Consider the following 12,953-nt stretch of genomic DNA (forward strand, 5'->3'; position numbering starts at 1 on the left):
GGCCAGTTTCACGAATTGAGCCCATTCAACATAATTTTTACCATTCAACTTTTGAATCACAAGTTGTAAATTGGTACCCATGGACAGAGAATCGGATATGATAGGGGATGATACAGTTTCATTACCACTAGAATTTGTAGAAGTGGTGGAGGAATTTTCTCCAGTCGCAGCATTTTTTTCCATGGCGAGATACCACAAGATCAGAGTTGAAGCTCTGATACCATGTGATTTTAGGGATTGCTGGGGAGAAAAACAATAGGTGAGGAAGAATAATTCTTATATATTATTCAGGAATAAAAGATTTACATATATAGGCAAGACTGTCAATTACATAATAAATAGAGAAAGAAAATTAAATAAAAAGGGATAAGATCAAATAAGAGAGATTTGATTCTGACCCAAAATAATAATCAAATCAGATCAAATCATAATAATCTGATCTTGATCCTAATTATTCAATCTTCTAAAAAATTAATTCCAAAAATAAACATCAAGCTATCTAATTAATTCTTAATATAAACATACAGCGGTCAACATCATATATTTAACAAAATCGTCTACTTGAAAGAAAGATAAAATTCTCGAGTTTAGGAGGGTTTTTTTTTGTTTTTGTTTTTTTATCGGTAGTCTAGGAGCCTAGAAGGATTTACTTTTTACTATAAGAGGGTTGAGAAAACAACCTTGGAATTCTCCCAAATTTAACCACGAAACCATGTGAAATTTTAATATGAAACAAAACCGTGATAGGAAACTAGATGTGGTATGGATAATCAAGCTTGCTCGATCAATTTCTGAATTCATGCATAAGATACTGACATTTTTTTCCTAAACATTTCTAAGAACGAATAAGAAACTGAAAGATATGGTATCGATAATCAATTTATCTTAATGATAAAGTCTAGGAGAATATAAAGAATTTAGTCTGGTATTTCTTTTTACCTATTTAATATTTCTAAATATTATGAGTTCTCCATTTAGTTTTCTATTCTTCAGAGACATGTAAACACAATAAATAAAAGACTTGCCAAAGCCAAAATCATATTTCAACTATAAATAAACAAGAGTTGCGAACACGCGTGTAGATAAATTGACCACTAATTCTGGTTCGAAGACCACTAAATAAATTGACGAGTCCACTAATTAAGGAGTGTCTAATCGTCTAGGGAGTATAATGTATAGTATGTTTTTCAAAATTATTCCACGGTTTCAACTTACCTTGCCTTTAAATGAACAAAAAAAACTTAGCTTGCCTTTTTACCTCAATCCCTTCATCAGTCATTTTCTTTCAAAACTTACCATGCTAGGATTCAAGCTTGCTCTATCAGAAGTCTAAATCATCTCGAATCATTGTAATTCGCTTATTAAGGATGCATCAAATGGATGAAAGGAACATTTTTAATTCAATCAGCTTTGATTGCCGAGGTGCTTCATACAAAAAACTATTCATAAAAATGGTATACTGTACATATATTCATAACTCAGCAAACTCTAACAACAGGTTTTAGCCATATTTGACAATCATCTACAACCTTTCATCAAGTACGAAGAAGGGCTTGAGAAGCTCATAGCTGAGGATTTGCTGTTATCACCCCTGCCTGGTGTTTCACATTCACTAAAGTCAAGTGTTCGTCGCTCTATCTGCAAACAAAAAATTCCAGTCAACCATAAAGAAACCACGGAAAAAATTAAAGTCATTTAGTTCGAGGAAAATGTTTTCTATTTTCATTTTTTGGAATGACAAAAATGTCATGTTTTTTTAATTTTCGCTTTTGTTTGCATAGAGAACAGTAAAAACAGAAAACAATAAAAAAAAATTCAGTGCTTTCTAAAACAGTGACATTTCTATAATTAAAAGTGAAAATAGAAAATAGAAACAGAACATTTTCTCAAACCTATTTATCTGGAATCATCTATGTAGTTAAGTGAAAATGCAAAATATAGAATTGTCTTACTCTTTCAAATATAGGGATTCTCTCTTGCATGATCACAGGAGAGAGACACAAAACAAAATCACTTCCAACTTTTCCAGATATAGAATTGTCTTACTCTTTCAAATAGATTTTTGTTACGTAAAATTAAAAAAGCCAACTATAATGCATAAGGGGATCATTAAATCCTGCTTTACCAAAGCATTTGAAGCCAACTGAGAATGGTTCCCAGGCTGATTGGCAGGGTAATTATTTTCATGGTCCCTATCCTTGTCGTTTTCAGATGCATCTTTCGGTAATGCCTTAGGAGTTCCATTTGCTAGAATCTCCTGAGCATTGGCATATGTGGCAGCAGTTTGATCACTGACCTGTTTCAACCACCCGAGAGCATCATAGCTTCTATCACCTGGACTCATAAAATACCCAAAATCCTGTAAAAATGTTCACAGATTTTAGCACAGCGAAAAACTGAAACCGTTTGCAAGATCAAAAAAGTAGTTATTCAACAAAACCTACAGTACCTCAATTAGAATTTCGGTATCAAGTCTGGGGCTAGATAGAAAAGTGTTGAAGAACCAAGGGGATTTCCATGCAGAAGGTGTTCCACCGAAGCTACCATCAAACGAACAAGCAAGACAGTCAATTGCAGTGAGAGAATAACTTAAGAAAATGCAAAAAAATTCCAAGATGCAAAAGAAGAAGAAGAAGAAATGTAAAGAATTTTACATGCTACTTGTTTCAAAACCACCATCTCTTCTGGTTTGTTCCCCAGAATTGTCTCCTGGAGCTTGTACACGAGTAACAGCAACTGAAAGTCCTTCATGCTCCTTAGCACGAACACAAGGAGAACAAGAATTAACCCTTGGGCATGGACTTTTGGAAGATAATTTCAAATGGCCACTCTGATTTGAAGCTGCTTCCAAGGACTTGTTCAAGCTTTTTGGAGTTTTAGCACTTGAATCCAGACCTCTGTCTGAATTTAAACCAACTTGATCAGGAGAAGACAGTGACAGGTCATTCACATCATGTTCAACCAAAACTCCAGATTGTTGTTGCTCCTGATAAATAGAATAAAGCAGAAAGTAATTTATCAATGAAAAGAGTAAATATTTATAAATTACAAATTATAATTAATTACGCCAACAAAAGGTGAAGAAGAGAACCGAGAACTTACAATCCCAGCAGCTGCATTAATCTTCATTTTAGAATCAAGAGGTTGTTGCTTGACATTATGCTGAGAATTACCATCAACAGTACCTTTCTGAGAGTTCTTTTCATCCAAAATTGCAGATTTAATTGGCTCCAATACTTGTTCCCCTTTATAAGTTTGTCCACAATTTTCTTTATTATCATCATCAACAGATGCCCTGCTGTTCTGTGTTTGCAATGAAGATGAAGGCATATCTGCTTTTCGAGTCTCATTGTCACCAAATGTGACATCCAAACTGGAAAAGTTTCTGGTAAACATAGAAGATGTTATGTCAGTCTCAAGTTTCTTATCCATTCTTTTATCTGAGAGTGGTGACAACAAATCTCGGGATCTTTTCTTTAATATGGATGGTGTACCTGTAAAAGTTTTAGCAGCACTTTTTAACAATGCATCTGGATTATCATCACGAGAGGGCGAGTCCCACAACCTGAAAGGAGTAAGACAGTTCATAGATGACATCATAAACTGGCGGATACCCAAGGGACTAAACTCTTGCTGCATATCACTCCCAGATTGTACAAGATCACAGCTGAAGAAAGGAATATCCAAACTTGGAAAGCGGGGAGGTTCATAACATAGAGATCCTGAGTCCTCCTTTTCTGTATGCACATTTGTTTTTTCCATTACTGCACTACCTATACCATCAACACAAGGAGAACAGGATATGTCGTTCAGATAAGTGAAGTTAGCAGATGCTCTGGAGACAAAGTGGTGATCCTCCGTCACAAATAATTGATTGCTGTTGGCACTAGGGCCCAACCTATCATCTCTAATGGAAAGTACTGGAGGGACAGATTGGGAGGATGAAATTCCTTTATAATTATTAGAACACTGAGGACAAGTTAGCTTTGCAGTTGAGGTTCCACCAGTTTCGGATATCTGGATATTACAAGATCGACAAAATGAACAGTATCCAGAAAATTCAGCTATATCTTCACTTTTATTATAATCTACAGGAGGAAAACACCCATCATTCATTGCGTCTGAAAACAGGACTCTACAACATTCATCATCAGATATCAACATGTGCTCTGGTTTTAGAGAATCCATAGATGCAGTTCCCATGGACGTTGAAACACCTAACTCCACTGAAGTCGGAAATGGAACATTCACCATGTCACAGATTTCACTAGGAGCTATAAAATCTCTTTGCAACTCCGACGATTCCTGCCCCAAGACCATTGATGAAACATTGGGTGAGGATTGAAAATTGAATTGACAATCCCCACAAATGGAATTTCCAGGTTCATGTGACTGTTGCTCAACAAATTGAGAAGTGCAAGCCTCTTGGTGAGCAATTTCTGGGATGCATATAGAAACATCATCATTTGATACGTAATATGGCTCTGAACAAGATACTTGATTCGGACAATGATCCTTTCCAAGACTACATTCTTCATTTTTCCTATATGCCTCTCCAGTTTGTAAGTCAGCACTGCTAGTCCCTGTAGCAGATGGAAAGTAAACAGCATTAGCTGAACCTTGGCTGTAATCTGAAATTTCCTCTCCTTCAGTCCACTTGGAACCATTATCATCTCCACTACACTGCAATCTTATTGGTTGATTCAAATTTCCAGCATGAGGAGGTATAGATTCGAACTGAGTAAGCAGACCTGATGCCAAATAAGAATCCAATTTCTTTTTGACAGAACTGTTCCAGTGATTTTTAATAGCATTGTCTGTCCTGTTTCAACAAAAGCACTAGTACGTCACAACTTTACAGAGACGATTAAGAATGAACTAAAATTGCACATGAGAAAACCAGGCGCACTGATGCTATAATTTGGATCCTCAACCAGTTACTACAGATATCCTTTGGGAGAAAATAAGATAAGAACTAACTGAAAAAGTGTAATTTAAATTTGTATTGTCTTTCTCATACCATAACCTACAATACTTTCTTTGGGTATCCAAATCCCCGGTGAAAGCCTTAACATCAATAAAATAGAATTACAACTCAACATGGAAGTGGCTTGACAGCATGTTCTCTCTTTAATAGAAAAATAAATTAATATGTAGATACCTTCCAGGAATGACCTTTGACAATTCGGCCCATTTGTTCCCAAAAATCTGATGATAATGTATTAAAGCCAACTCCTCTTCCCGAGTCCATGCTTCCTTTTTAATAGTAGGATCAAGATGATTAACCCACCTAACAAGATTTTACAAATGATATTAGTCAAAATAAACATCAACAATAACAAAAATAAAATGTCCCAATAGATAAGGTCGGCTACATAGATCCGACATGTCATTCGGATCAGTTAAAAACCAAATGAAAATGAACATCATCCCTTCAAAATTACTTCAAGAAGATAGACACTCCAACATGAATTAGGAATGAGGACTAGTTGAGAATTATTGGTTTAGGGCGGGGTTAGATTAGGGACAAAAGAAAAGAGAGAAGATGGCTGGCTCAACCTGACAAAACTAAAGATATTATAGACCAAAGCACTAACCCTTTTATATTAGCACTGAACTCTTGATCAAATAAAGATATTATGAAAAATATTCCTTAGTATAAAATACTCTATTATTTATATATTAAAATGAGCATCAACAACAACAGTAGTCTTCTTATCCTAGATTCTTAAAAATATTCTTAACTTCAGATTCCTACACACTTGCAAACCTCAATAGGGATACCATCTAGTCCAATCATTTCACCATTATCCATCCTCTTAAGGACCTGTTTTACCACTCCAATCTGAATTCTAAGGTGATAAGCCAAATTCTTCTTGTCCTCCTGCGTTTCTAGTCCTTCCCTATTACAACTCGATCCTTGTCCATCATCAAAATGCTTATAGAAAAAAGCCTTACATCTCCTTTTTATATCTTGATTTGTGACCAAAACTTTCCGTTCTTCATCCTTATTCCTTAATACATCTTACTTGATTCAAATCTCCCATTTTTCATTCTTTATTTTTGGCATGCTTATACATCTTATTCAAGATCTTTGTAAAACTCTTTAAAATATTTATATCATGCTTCATTCATAACTCATCTCATTTCTCGCATTTCATGCCTTGACCATTTTTTAGCATTTTTTGTTTCTTACCTTGTCCTTAATACTTTCATTCAACCACCAAGATTTCTTATATCTTAGCCCAAAGCTCCAAAGACTGCTCTAGAAACCTTCCTAATCTTTTAAGACATCTCATCACAAATAAGGTTAGCATTAACTTGTAAATTCCAATTACCTTCCTCCAATAATTTCATCTTAAAACTCAAATGTTTATCTCCCTTGATTCTTGAAATTGTAACTTGTTGGTTTTTCTGTTTATGCCTTTTGAATGAAAATGAATCTCATTCCTCGAAAATTACCTCAAGAAGATAGGCCCTCCAGTATGATTTATGGATGAAGCTTGTTGAGAATTATAATTTTAGGGTTAGGGAAGAAAGAAAAGAGAGACGATGGCTCAGGCTGATAAACTGGAATTATTATTGATAGATAAAATGTGATACACAAAACCAAAGTACTAATCCTTTTATATTAGTACTAGACTCTTAATGAAAATATTTTCTAGATATTCAAAAACTATCCCCACAAAGCTAAAGCTTACTGAGCTGAAAACGTCTCAAATAGGGGAGGGAATAGGCCACGTCAGGCCAAGCTTTAAAAGACCTGAGCCTAACCTACGATAAATTTTTTAGGCCTGAGCCTGGCCTATGGCCTATCAAAGGTTTTTATTTTGGCTCGTACTGGCCTTTTTAAAAGCCTAGTCTGGCCTGATAGCCTTTTTAAAAGTCTTTTTCACATTAAATCTTTAATATTCTAGAGTAGGAACGTAATAGAAAGTTAAAGTAAAAGGAAACGTTGACAGGAATAGGTAAGTTAATAAAAATAATGCGGAATATAAAGGGACACATGATTCACACCTAAATTGTAATTAAAGTCTTACTTGATTATAGGAATAGAAGTTATGGAGCAGTAATGTATAATCAAAGTGTGCTAGTTTCAAAAAAAAATTAATTATACCAAAAAAATAATATAAGTATATATTGGTACCCAAAAAATAATATATATATATATATATATATAGGTTGGCCTATCAGGTTTATAAGGCTTTTTAATAAGTTTAAGCCTGGTCTATTTAATTTAATAGGTTTTTAAAAAAGCCTAAGCCTAACATTTTAATTAAATAGGTCAGTTCAGACCAGGCTTTATGTAGGTCAGGTCGTAGGCCCCTGTAGGTCGGCCTAGCCTATTCTAACCCCTAGTCTCAAAGATAAACATTTTTAAAAAGGTAACTCAGCAGGGTGGTTGGAATGATCATCAGCCTGAAGAGCTTGTTTGAATGGTACTGCAAGAGGTTTGAACCTACAGCTTATGAGGAGCAAGTCATCTTGTCTAAGGATAAAGGGCCCACAAGTCCAAGTATTCAAGGGAGTCCAAGAGGTATTTGGTACAGTAATATAGGTATTGAGAAAAGGACAATGATGTAAACTTAACAACTAGTTACATACATAAAATACTCTATAAGATATAGTAAATGAAGATATTTTCTAGATATTCTAGCATTGAGAATAAAATGATCCAAGGAGAAAAAATTATTTGTAATCAAACTTCAATGAGTACATGAAAGAATTAAAAGAAATCCAATCCAATAACCATACCTTTCTCGACATTGCTTACCAATACGTCCAGGTAAATGTTGTGCAATAGTTGACCACTTTTTAGGCCCATGTTTCTTCACCAATTCAATAATTATTTCATCTTCCTGTTTATATTTGGATTAAACAAGCATATTAATAGTAGATATCTAGCTAGAAAGTTGATAAGAATGGAGGCAACAATGATTGAATTCTAGACAATATGATCAAATAGGTCCTAATACCATGTTGATAATTATCCATTTAGGGCTAAGAAAAGAAGGTAAAGGGGAAAAGAATAACTTCAATATGTAGAAATAAAATTAGCACAAAAAGAAATGGAAAGAAGAGATTACCTCTTTAGACCATGGACCTTTAACAAGTTCAGGATTTAAAACTTTCTGCCACCTATGTAGGCATTGCACATCAGTTCTATCCTTGAAACATTCCGCTACAAACACACATATTTGGAAATTAGACAGGCAAACACAAAACATTATGAAAAAACTTAGATAAGCTAAAAATGCTTAAGACGGTTACCAAGCACAACAATGAACCCACATAAGAGATGAGCTAAATAAATGACACACACGGACGGTAGAATTACAAATTGGTTTAGGATTAGGAAAGAGTTGACATTAGAAACTTACCAAGGAAAATAGAGAGAATCCCTCCCAGGACAATACATAGGTTTTCATTTCATTTAAATTAACTCAAAAATGACTAATTGAAGAAAGCTCATTTCAGGTATGTAAATCAAGTATTGGAGACATGCAAAGTGATTTAAGCACACACTTTATGCTAGTGGCAGTAAGTCATGAATAATTATATGTACAATGAATAAGTACAAATTGAAATCAATATATTACCAATTTTTTTCCAATTTTTTCCTTTAAATCTCTCAACAGCGTTCTGTAAGATATCATCCTGCAGGACAAAAAATAACATGACTTACACTTTTATTTTATGTATAATTAACATTAAAGTTTATAATCTTCAAAATTAAAAGGAAAAAGAAAAGAAAACATTACCAACCAAGCTATAGAGGGATAAACTTAGTTACATATTTTCTAGCATAAGTAAATCATCGTTACCAAAACTTAAGAAAAACCAATTATATTAAATTATCCCAAAAATTACCTCCTCTGATGTCCATTGCCCCTTTGTAGAACGCCTTGTAGGGCCAGTAGTCCTCCTACAAATAGATATTTTATTGTTAGCAAAAACTCACTTAACCTCATCATTAGTGTCTCAAAGAAGAAAAAACCTAGTGCATTTACCAACTTAATTGAACATTTTCAATTCAATAGAAAGGACAGTATAAAATAGGCAGGAAGGTAAAACTAGAATTTTGAAAGTATTTCAATTTCAACCCTTGTCTGTAAATAATAATGTAGTAATTTTGAATCTAGAAAATAACGTTTTGATAAATCTTATCCACAAAACATCCCTTTAGAAGGAATATAACTCTAAAGAAAAACATGTCAACAGTTAAAAGGTTGAAAAGCACCAATCCTTGACAAAAATTGCCTGATAGCTAGCTATAAAGGCACAAAAAGAGCATCAATAATAACTTCTAACTATAATTTTTATTGCCAAGGGTATAATTGGATGGGGAATGTAATTTATTTTATTTCTTATCGAGAGAATCCTAAAACATTACAAAATAATCTCTCATAAGGAATAGTTGAAAGGCTACATAATAGTCTCTCAATTAAAATAATCTCAATTCAAAATGAAAGTTTTCTCCTCCCCCTCCAAACTCCCTCATCTAGACATATCCTACTAGTTTTTCTTGTGTCTAAGCTCAAAAGAACAAATGTATTGTAAAATAGTGTAAGATTTTCAGCCAGCTTTTTCAAAATTACCCATGTAATGCTCTAACTTTCTGAGCACCATCAACTTGCCCATGAGATGGAGCAGGCATGCTCTGCTCACCGTCCATAGGTTGTTGGCCTACAAACAAAAGCGCATACCCCAATTCTCACTGGATTGCAACTCTTTTCAAAGTTGGTTCTCCAAACCATTATAATCCCCTTCCAAGGGGCCGCAGGAATAAACTGCACAAAACTAACTGAAGAGAAAAATCAGAACATTATCTTCAACAAAATAAATCAACCAAAATGTAATTTCAGAAATTTAAAAAATAAATAAATAAATAGATACTGGTGTACTAATACTTGGACTACTTGATATCTGAGTAAACTGAGTTTTTTATCAAACACAAATTTAGAATTTGAAAAACAAAAGAAACCTCCTCAACTATGAAAAGAGAAACAGTGCAATAGTTTGAACCCAAAAGGGAACAATAGACCCAAGTAGGTGAAAACAAATCCAACCTCACACCAAATTCCAGGTATTGTACCTCTCCATTACCACCAGTCACCTCTCTCTCTCTCTATCTCTCATCTCTCTCCCCTTTTCTCTTTTTATTTATTCTCTCGCTCTCTTTCTAGGTTTTTACAATCTAATGGTAACCCACTATCCTCAAACCCCCTTTGATTCCCCTGGTTCAATCAGAAAGTCCTCAAACAATACACAAACGGAAACGAAGTCCATTCAAAACAATACACGCATCAAACAAAAGGAATAAACAAAAACACATTCAAACGGAAGTAATCAGAAAACAGAAGAAACGAATCATGCGAAATGGACGCTAAAAACTCCTAATCGCAAATTCATCTTCCTACAAAACCCACATCTTTATAACTGAAGAGATTGTCCAATTATTTTCTAAAGTTTCCATAAATTCATTTCCCAAGAAACTAGTTAACAAAATTAGTAGTGTTCCAAGTTTTTACTTCTCTGTAATCTAAGTTTCAAGAATCCAAAACCCATTTAAACAATACCCCAAAGAAGAAGAAGAAGAAGAAGAAAGAAAGAACAAATAGAAAAACACATTCAAACGGAAATAATCGGAAAAGAATGAAGCGAAGCGGAGACTCGCCTTAGCAAAGGATCGAAGATCCAAGCGGTAGGCATTTGCAGATCCGAGAAGAGGGTTTGCAGAGTGAACTGTTGCAACGCTCAGAAATGGTAGAAATGCTTGAGAGAGAGAGAGAGAGATGGTAACGTTCGAGAGCTTTGGTTTGGTTGATTTTATCTATTCAAACGTGAAGGGGCGGACTAGCGAAGTTTTAAATCCTATGCGATGCGATGTTGTTGTCTCGAACCAAACATAATGCGATGGTTCGTTTCATTCCATTAACTAAGAATAAAAATGTCACACTTGTCATCATGCGAGAAATGAGGTTATTTTTTGAATTCTTTTGACGGGTACTTTTAACTTTTGTAGATTTCTATTTATTTAGTCTTATTATATGGTTCTTAATTATCATAAACTAGTTGGTAACCGTGCGTTCGCATAGGTCATTTGTAATTTATTTTGTATGAATATTTATTTATTCTATAATACAGTATTAAAATGAAAAATAGTACGAAAATAAAAATATATATAACATTAATAATAATTAGATTATTTGCATAAACAAAAAAAAAGAACAAGATTACTCATTGATCAAGGTAATGTTAATAAACAAAACAAGCAACCTAAACTTAATTTAGTCACTATCATTGTTGTTCCAATCCTTTTGACTTCCAACAATAATTTCCCAAATTTGTTCATGACACCTGTAGTAGAATGAGATTTCATCACCATGACAAAAATCACTTTTTTTAAGGAATTTATACCAAGGTTGCACAACATATTTTTCCCCAATTCCAATGTCAAGAACGATAACATTCCACTGAAGGCCTAATCTTCTAAGGAGAGTCATATGTTGATTGCAGCCATTTAGATGTCTAGTTACACAGCTTGGAAGATTCTGCAAAAGAGGATAAATAATAACCAAAGTTTAAAGCGGAAATGCCCAAAAAACCAATAAATTACTACTAATTAATTGATTGTTATCATCCCCATATGATGCCATAGTGAGAGGTCAGGAAATAATCTTCTAAAAAATTTTAGTGATATCATTCAAAGTGATTCCATCTAGTGCAATAGGTTTTGTTTATTGTTTGTTAAGTTACTTTGCAAGCTTTTTTTTAATTATAATATAGACTTAAAATTAAATTCACAAGTGAATTATGAAGAAAGTTAATTAATATTTATAATTAACTAATTACTGTGATGGATGTAAAAAGATGGCACAATAGTCATTCTCAATTGCAGATCATCTAAAATAATAATAATAATAATAATAATAATAATAATAATAATTGAAGTGAAAAATCAGACTTATTCTAAAATTTCTTGTGCATGTGCCTGCCAAATCCCCAAAACAAAAAAAGACAGTTGCGGATCAATACGCAACGAGTGTAACAGAACATGAAAAATTAAAATAAAATAAATTAAAGTGAATAATCAGGCTTACATGAAAAAGTACAATAAAATAAAATTGAAGTGAAAAATCAGCCTTATTCTCGAATTTCTTGTGCATGTACCTGCCGAATCCCCAAAACAAAAAAGACCAGCTAGTGTAACAAAGCATGAAAAATTAAAAATAAAATAAAATTGAAGTGAAAAATGAGAGGAACACTTAGTTCATCAAATCTCGTGGTTTCCCTGTTCATGGTGACAAATTTGAATCACGGGAATGTCCTATCACTTAATAATAATAATAATAATAATAATAATAATAATCCTAGGCATCCACGCTCTGGCTTAGTACATGGACAATTTTATCTTGTAATTAAGATTTCTCAAAATATATTAGTAGCACAGCTGCACAGGTAAGCATACATGACTAATTTTATGCGGGAGGCATACTTATGACAAAAACAAAAAACCTATATGACCACAAGGGCTTCAAATTGGTTAGCTGGCCTAACTAATCAAACCACATTTCATAAACAAAAGACAATAATATTGATTACTCCAGGCTTATAATAAATATTAAGATAACATTTCATATTGGATTCAACTTCTGCTATATTTTTAATTCCATTACACTATTTAAATTCCCTTTGGCGACATAGTACATTAGTTTTGCAAACATAAGGGAACAAATTAAAGCAACAGGTAGAGTCAATAAATCAAGATTCAAGAACGACAATATTTAATTCTATTTTCTAATTTCCCTTTAGCGTAAGAAGCCAACACTACTAAAAAAGCTTCTTTTTACGACATCATATTTACCACAGTCATACGAAAACGTCTTAGTATGTATAAGGATGGAAATTTCGTAAATATTGCGAACATTTCAAAGGCGGTTTCGGAAAAC

The 12,953-nt window shown here is 33.6% G+C and overlaps 1 protein-coding gene across 2 annotated transcripts; it reads right to left on the bottom strand.

Moving 5' to 3' along the window:
• Positions 1-1,330: 1,330 nt before the first annotated feature.
• LOC114385341 (transcription factor MYB3R-1-like) lies at positions 1,331-10,896 on the bottom strand. 2 transcript variants are annotated; one of them, XM_028345378.1, is made up of 11 exons: positions 10,679-10,896; positions 8,872-8,926; positions 8,601-8,658; positions 8,088-8,182; positions 7,756-7,859; positions 5,162-5,290; positions 3,103-4,822; positions 2,655-2,986; positions 2,450-2,540; positions 2,126-2,359; positions 1,331-1,638 (listed from the first exon to the last, which is right to left on the bottom strand). In XM_028345378.1, exons 1-11 carry the CDS (start codon positions 10,711-10,713, stop codon positions 1,519-1,521), a joined length of 2,973 nt encoding a protein of 990 aa, XP_028201179.1. In that variant the 5' UTR covers positions 10,714-10,896; the 3' UTR covers positions 1,331-1,518. The 2 variants fall into 2 exon arrangements, with proteins under 2 accessions (XP_028201179.1, XP_028201178.1); XM_028345377.1 differs by lacking the exon at positions 10,679-10,896 and adding an exon at positions 9,600-9,801.
• Positions 10,897-12,953: the final 2,057 nt, after the last annotated feature.

Source organism: Glycine soja, chromosome 14, assembly GCF_004193775.1.
Source record: "Glycine soja cultivar W05 chromosome 14, ASM419377v2, whole genome shotgun sequence".
NCBI classification, from domain to species: Eukaryota; Viridiplantae; Streptophyta; class Magnoliopsida; order Fabales; family Fabaceae; genus Glycine; species Glycine soja.

Coding starts and splice junctions, on each gene's coding strand:
- LOC114385341 (XM_028345377.1), bottom strand. CDS start 9,676: ATGGACGGTGAGCAGAGCATGCCTGCTCCATCTCATGGGCAAGTTGAT. Junction 7,860..8,087: donor AAGGTCCATGGTCTAAAGAG/GTAATCTCTTCT, acceptor AAATATAAACAG/GAAGATGAAATAATTATTGA. Junction 2,987..3,102: donor TTAATGCAGCTGCTGGGATT/GTAAGTTCTCGG, acceptor TCTATTTATCAG/GAGCAACAACAATCTGGAGT.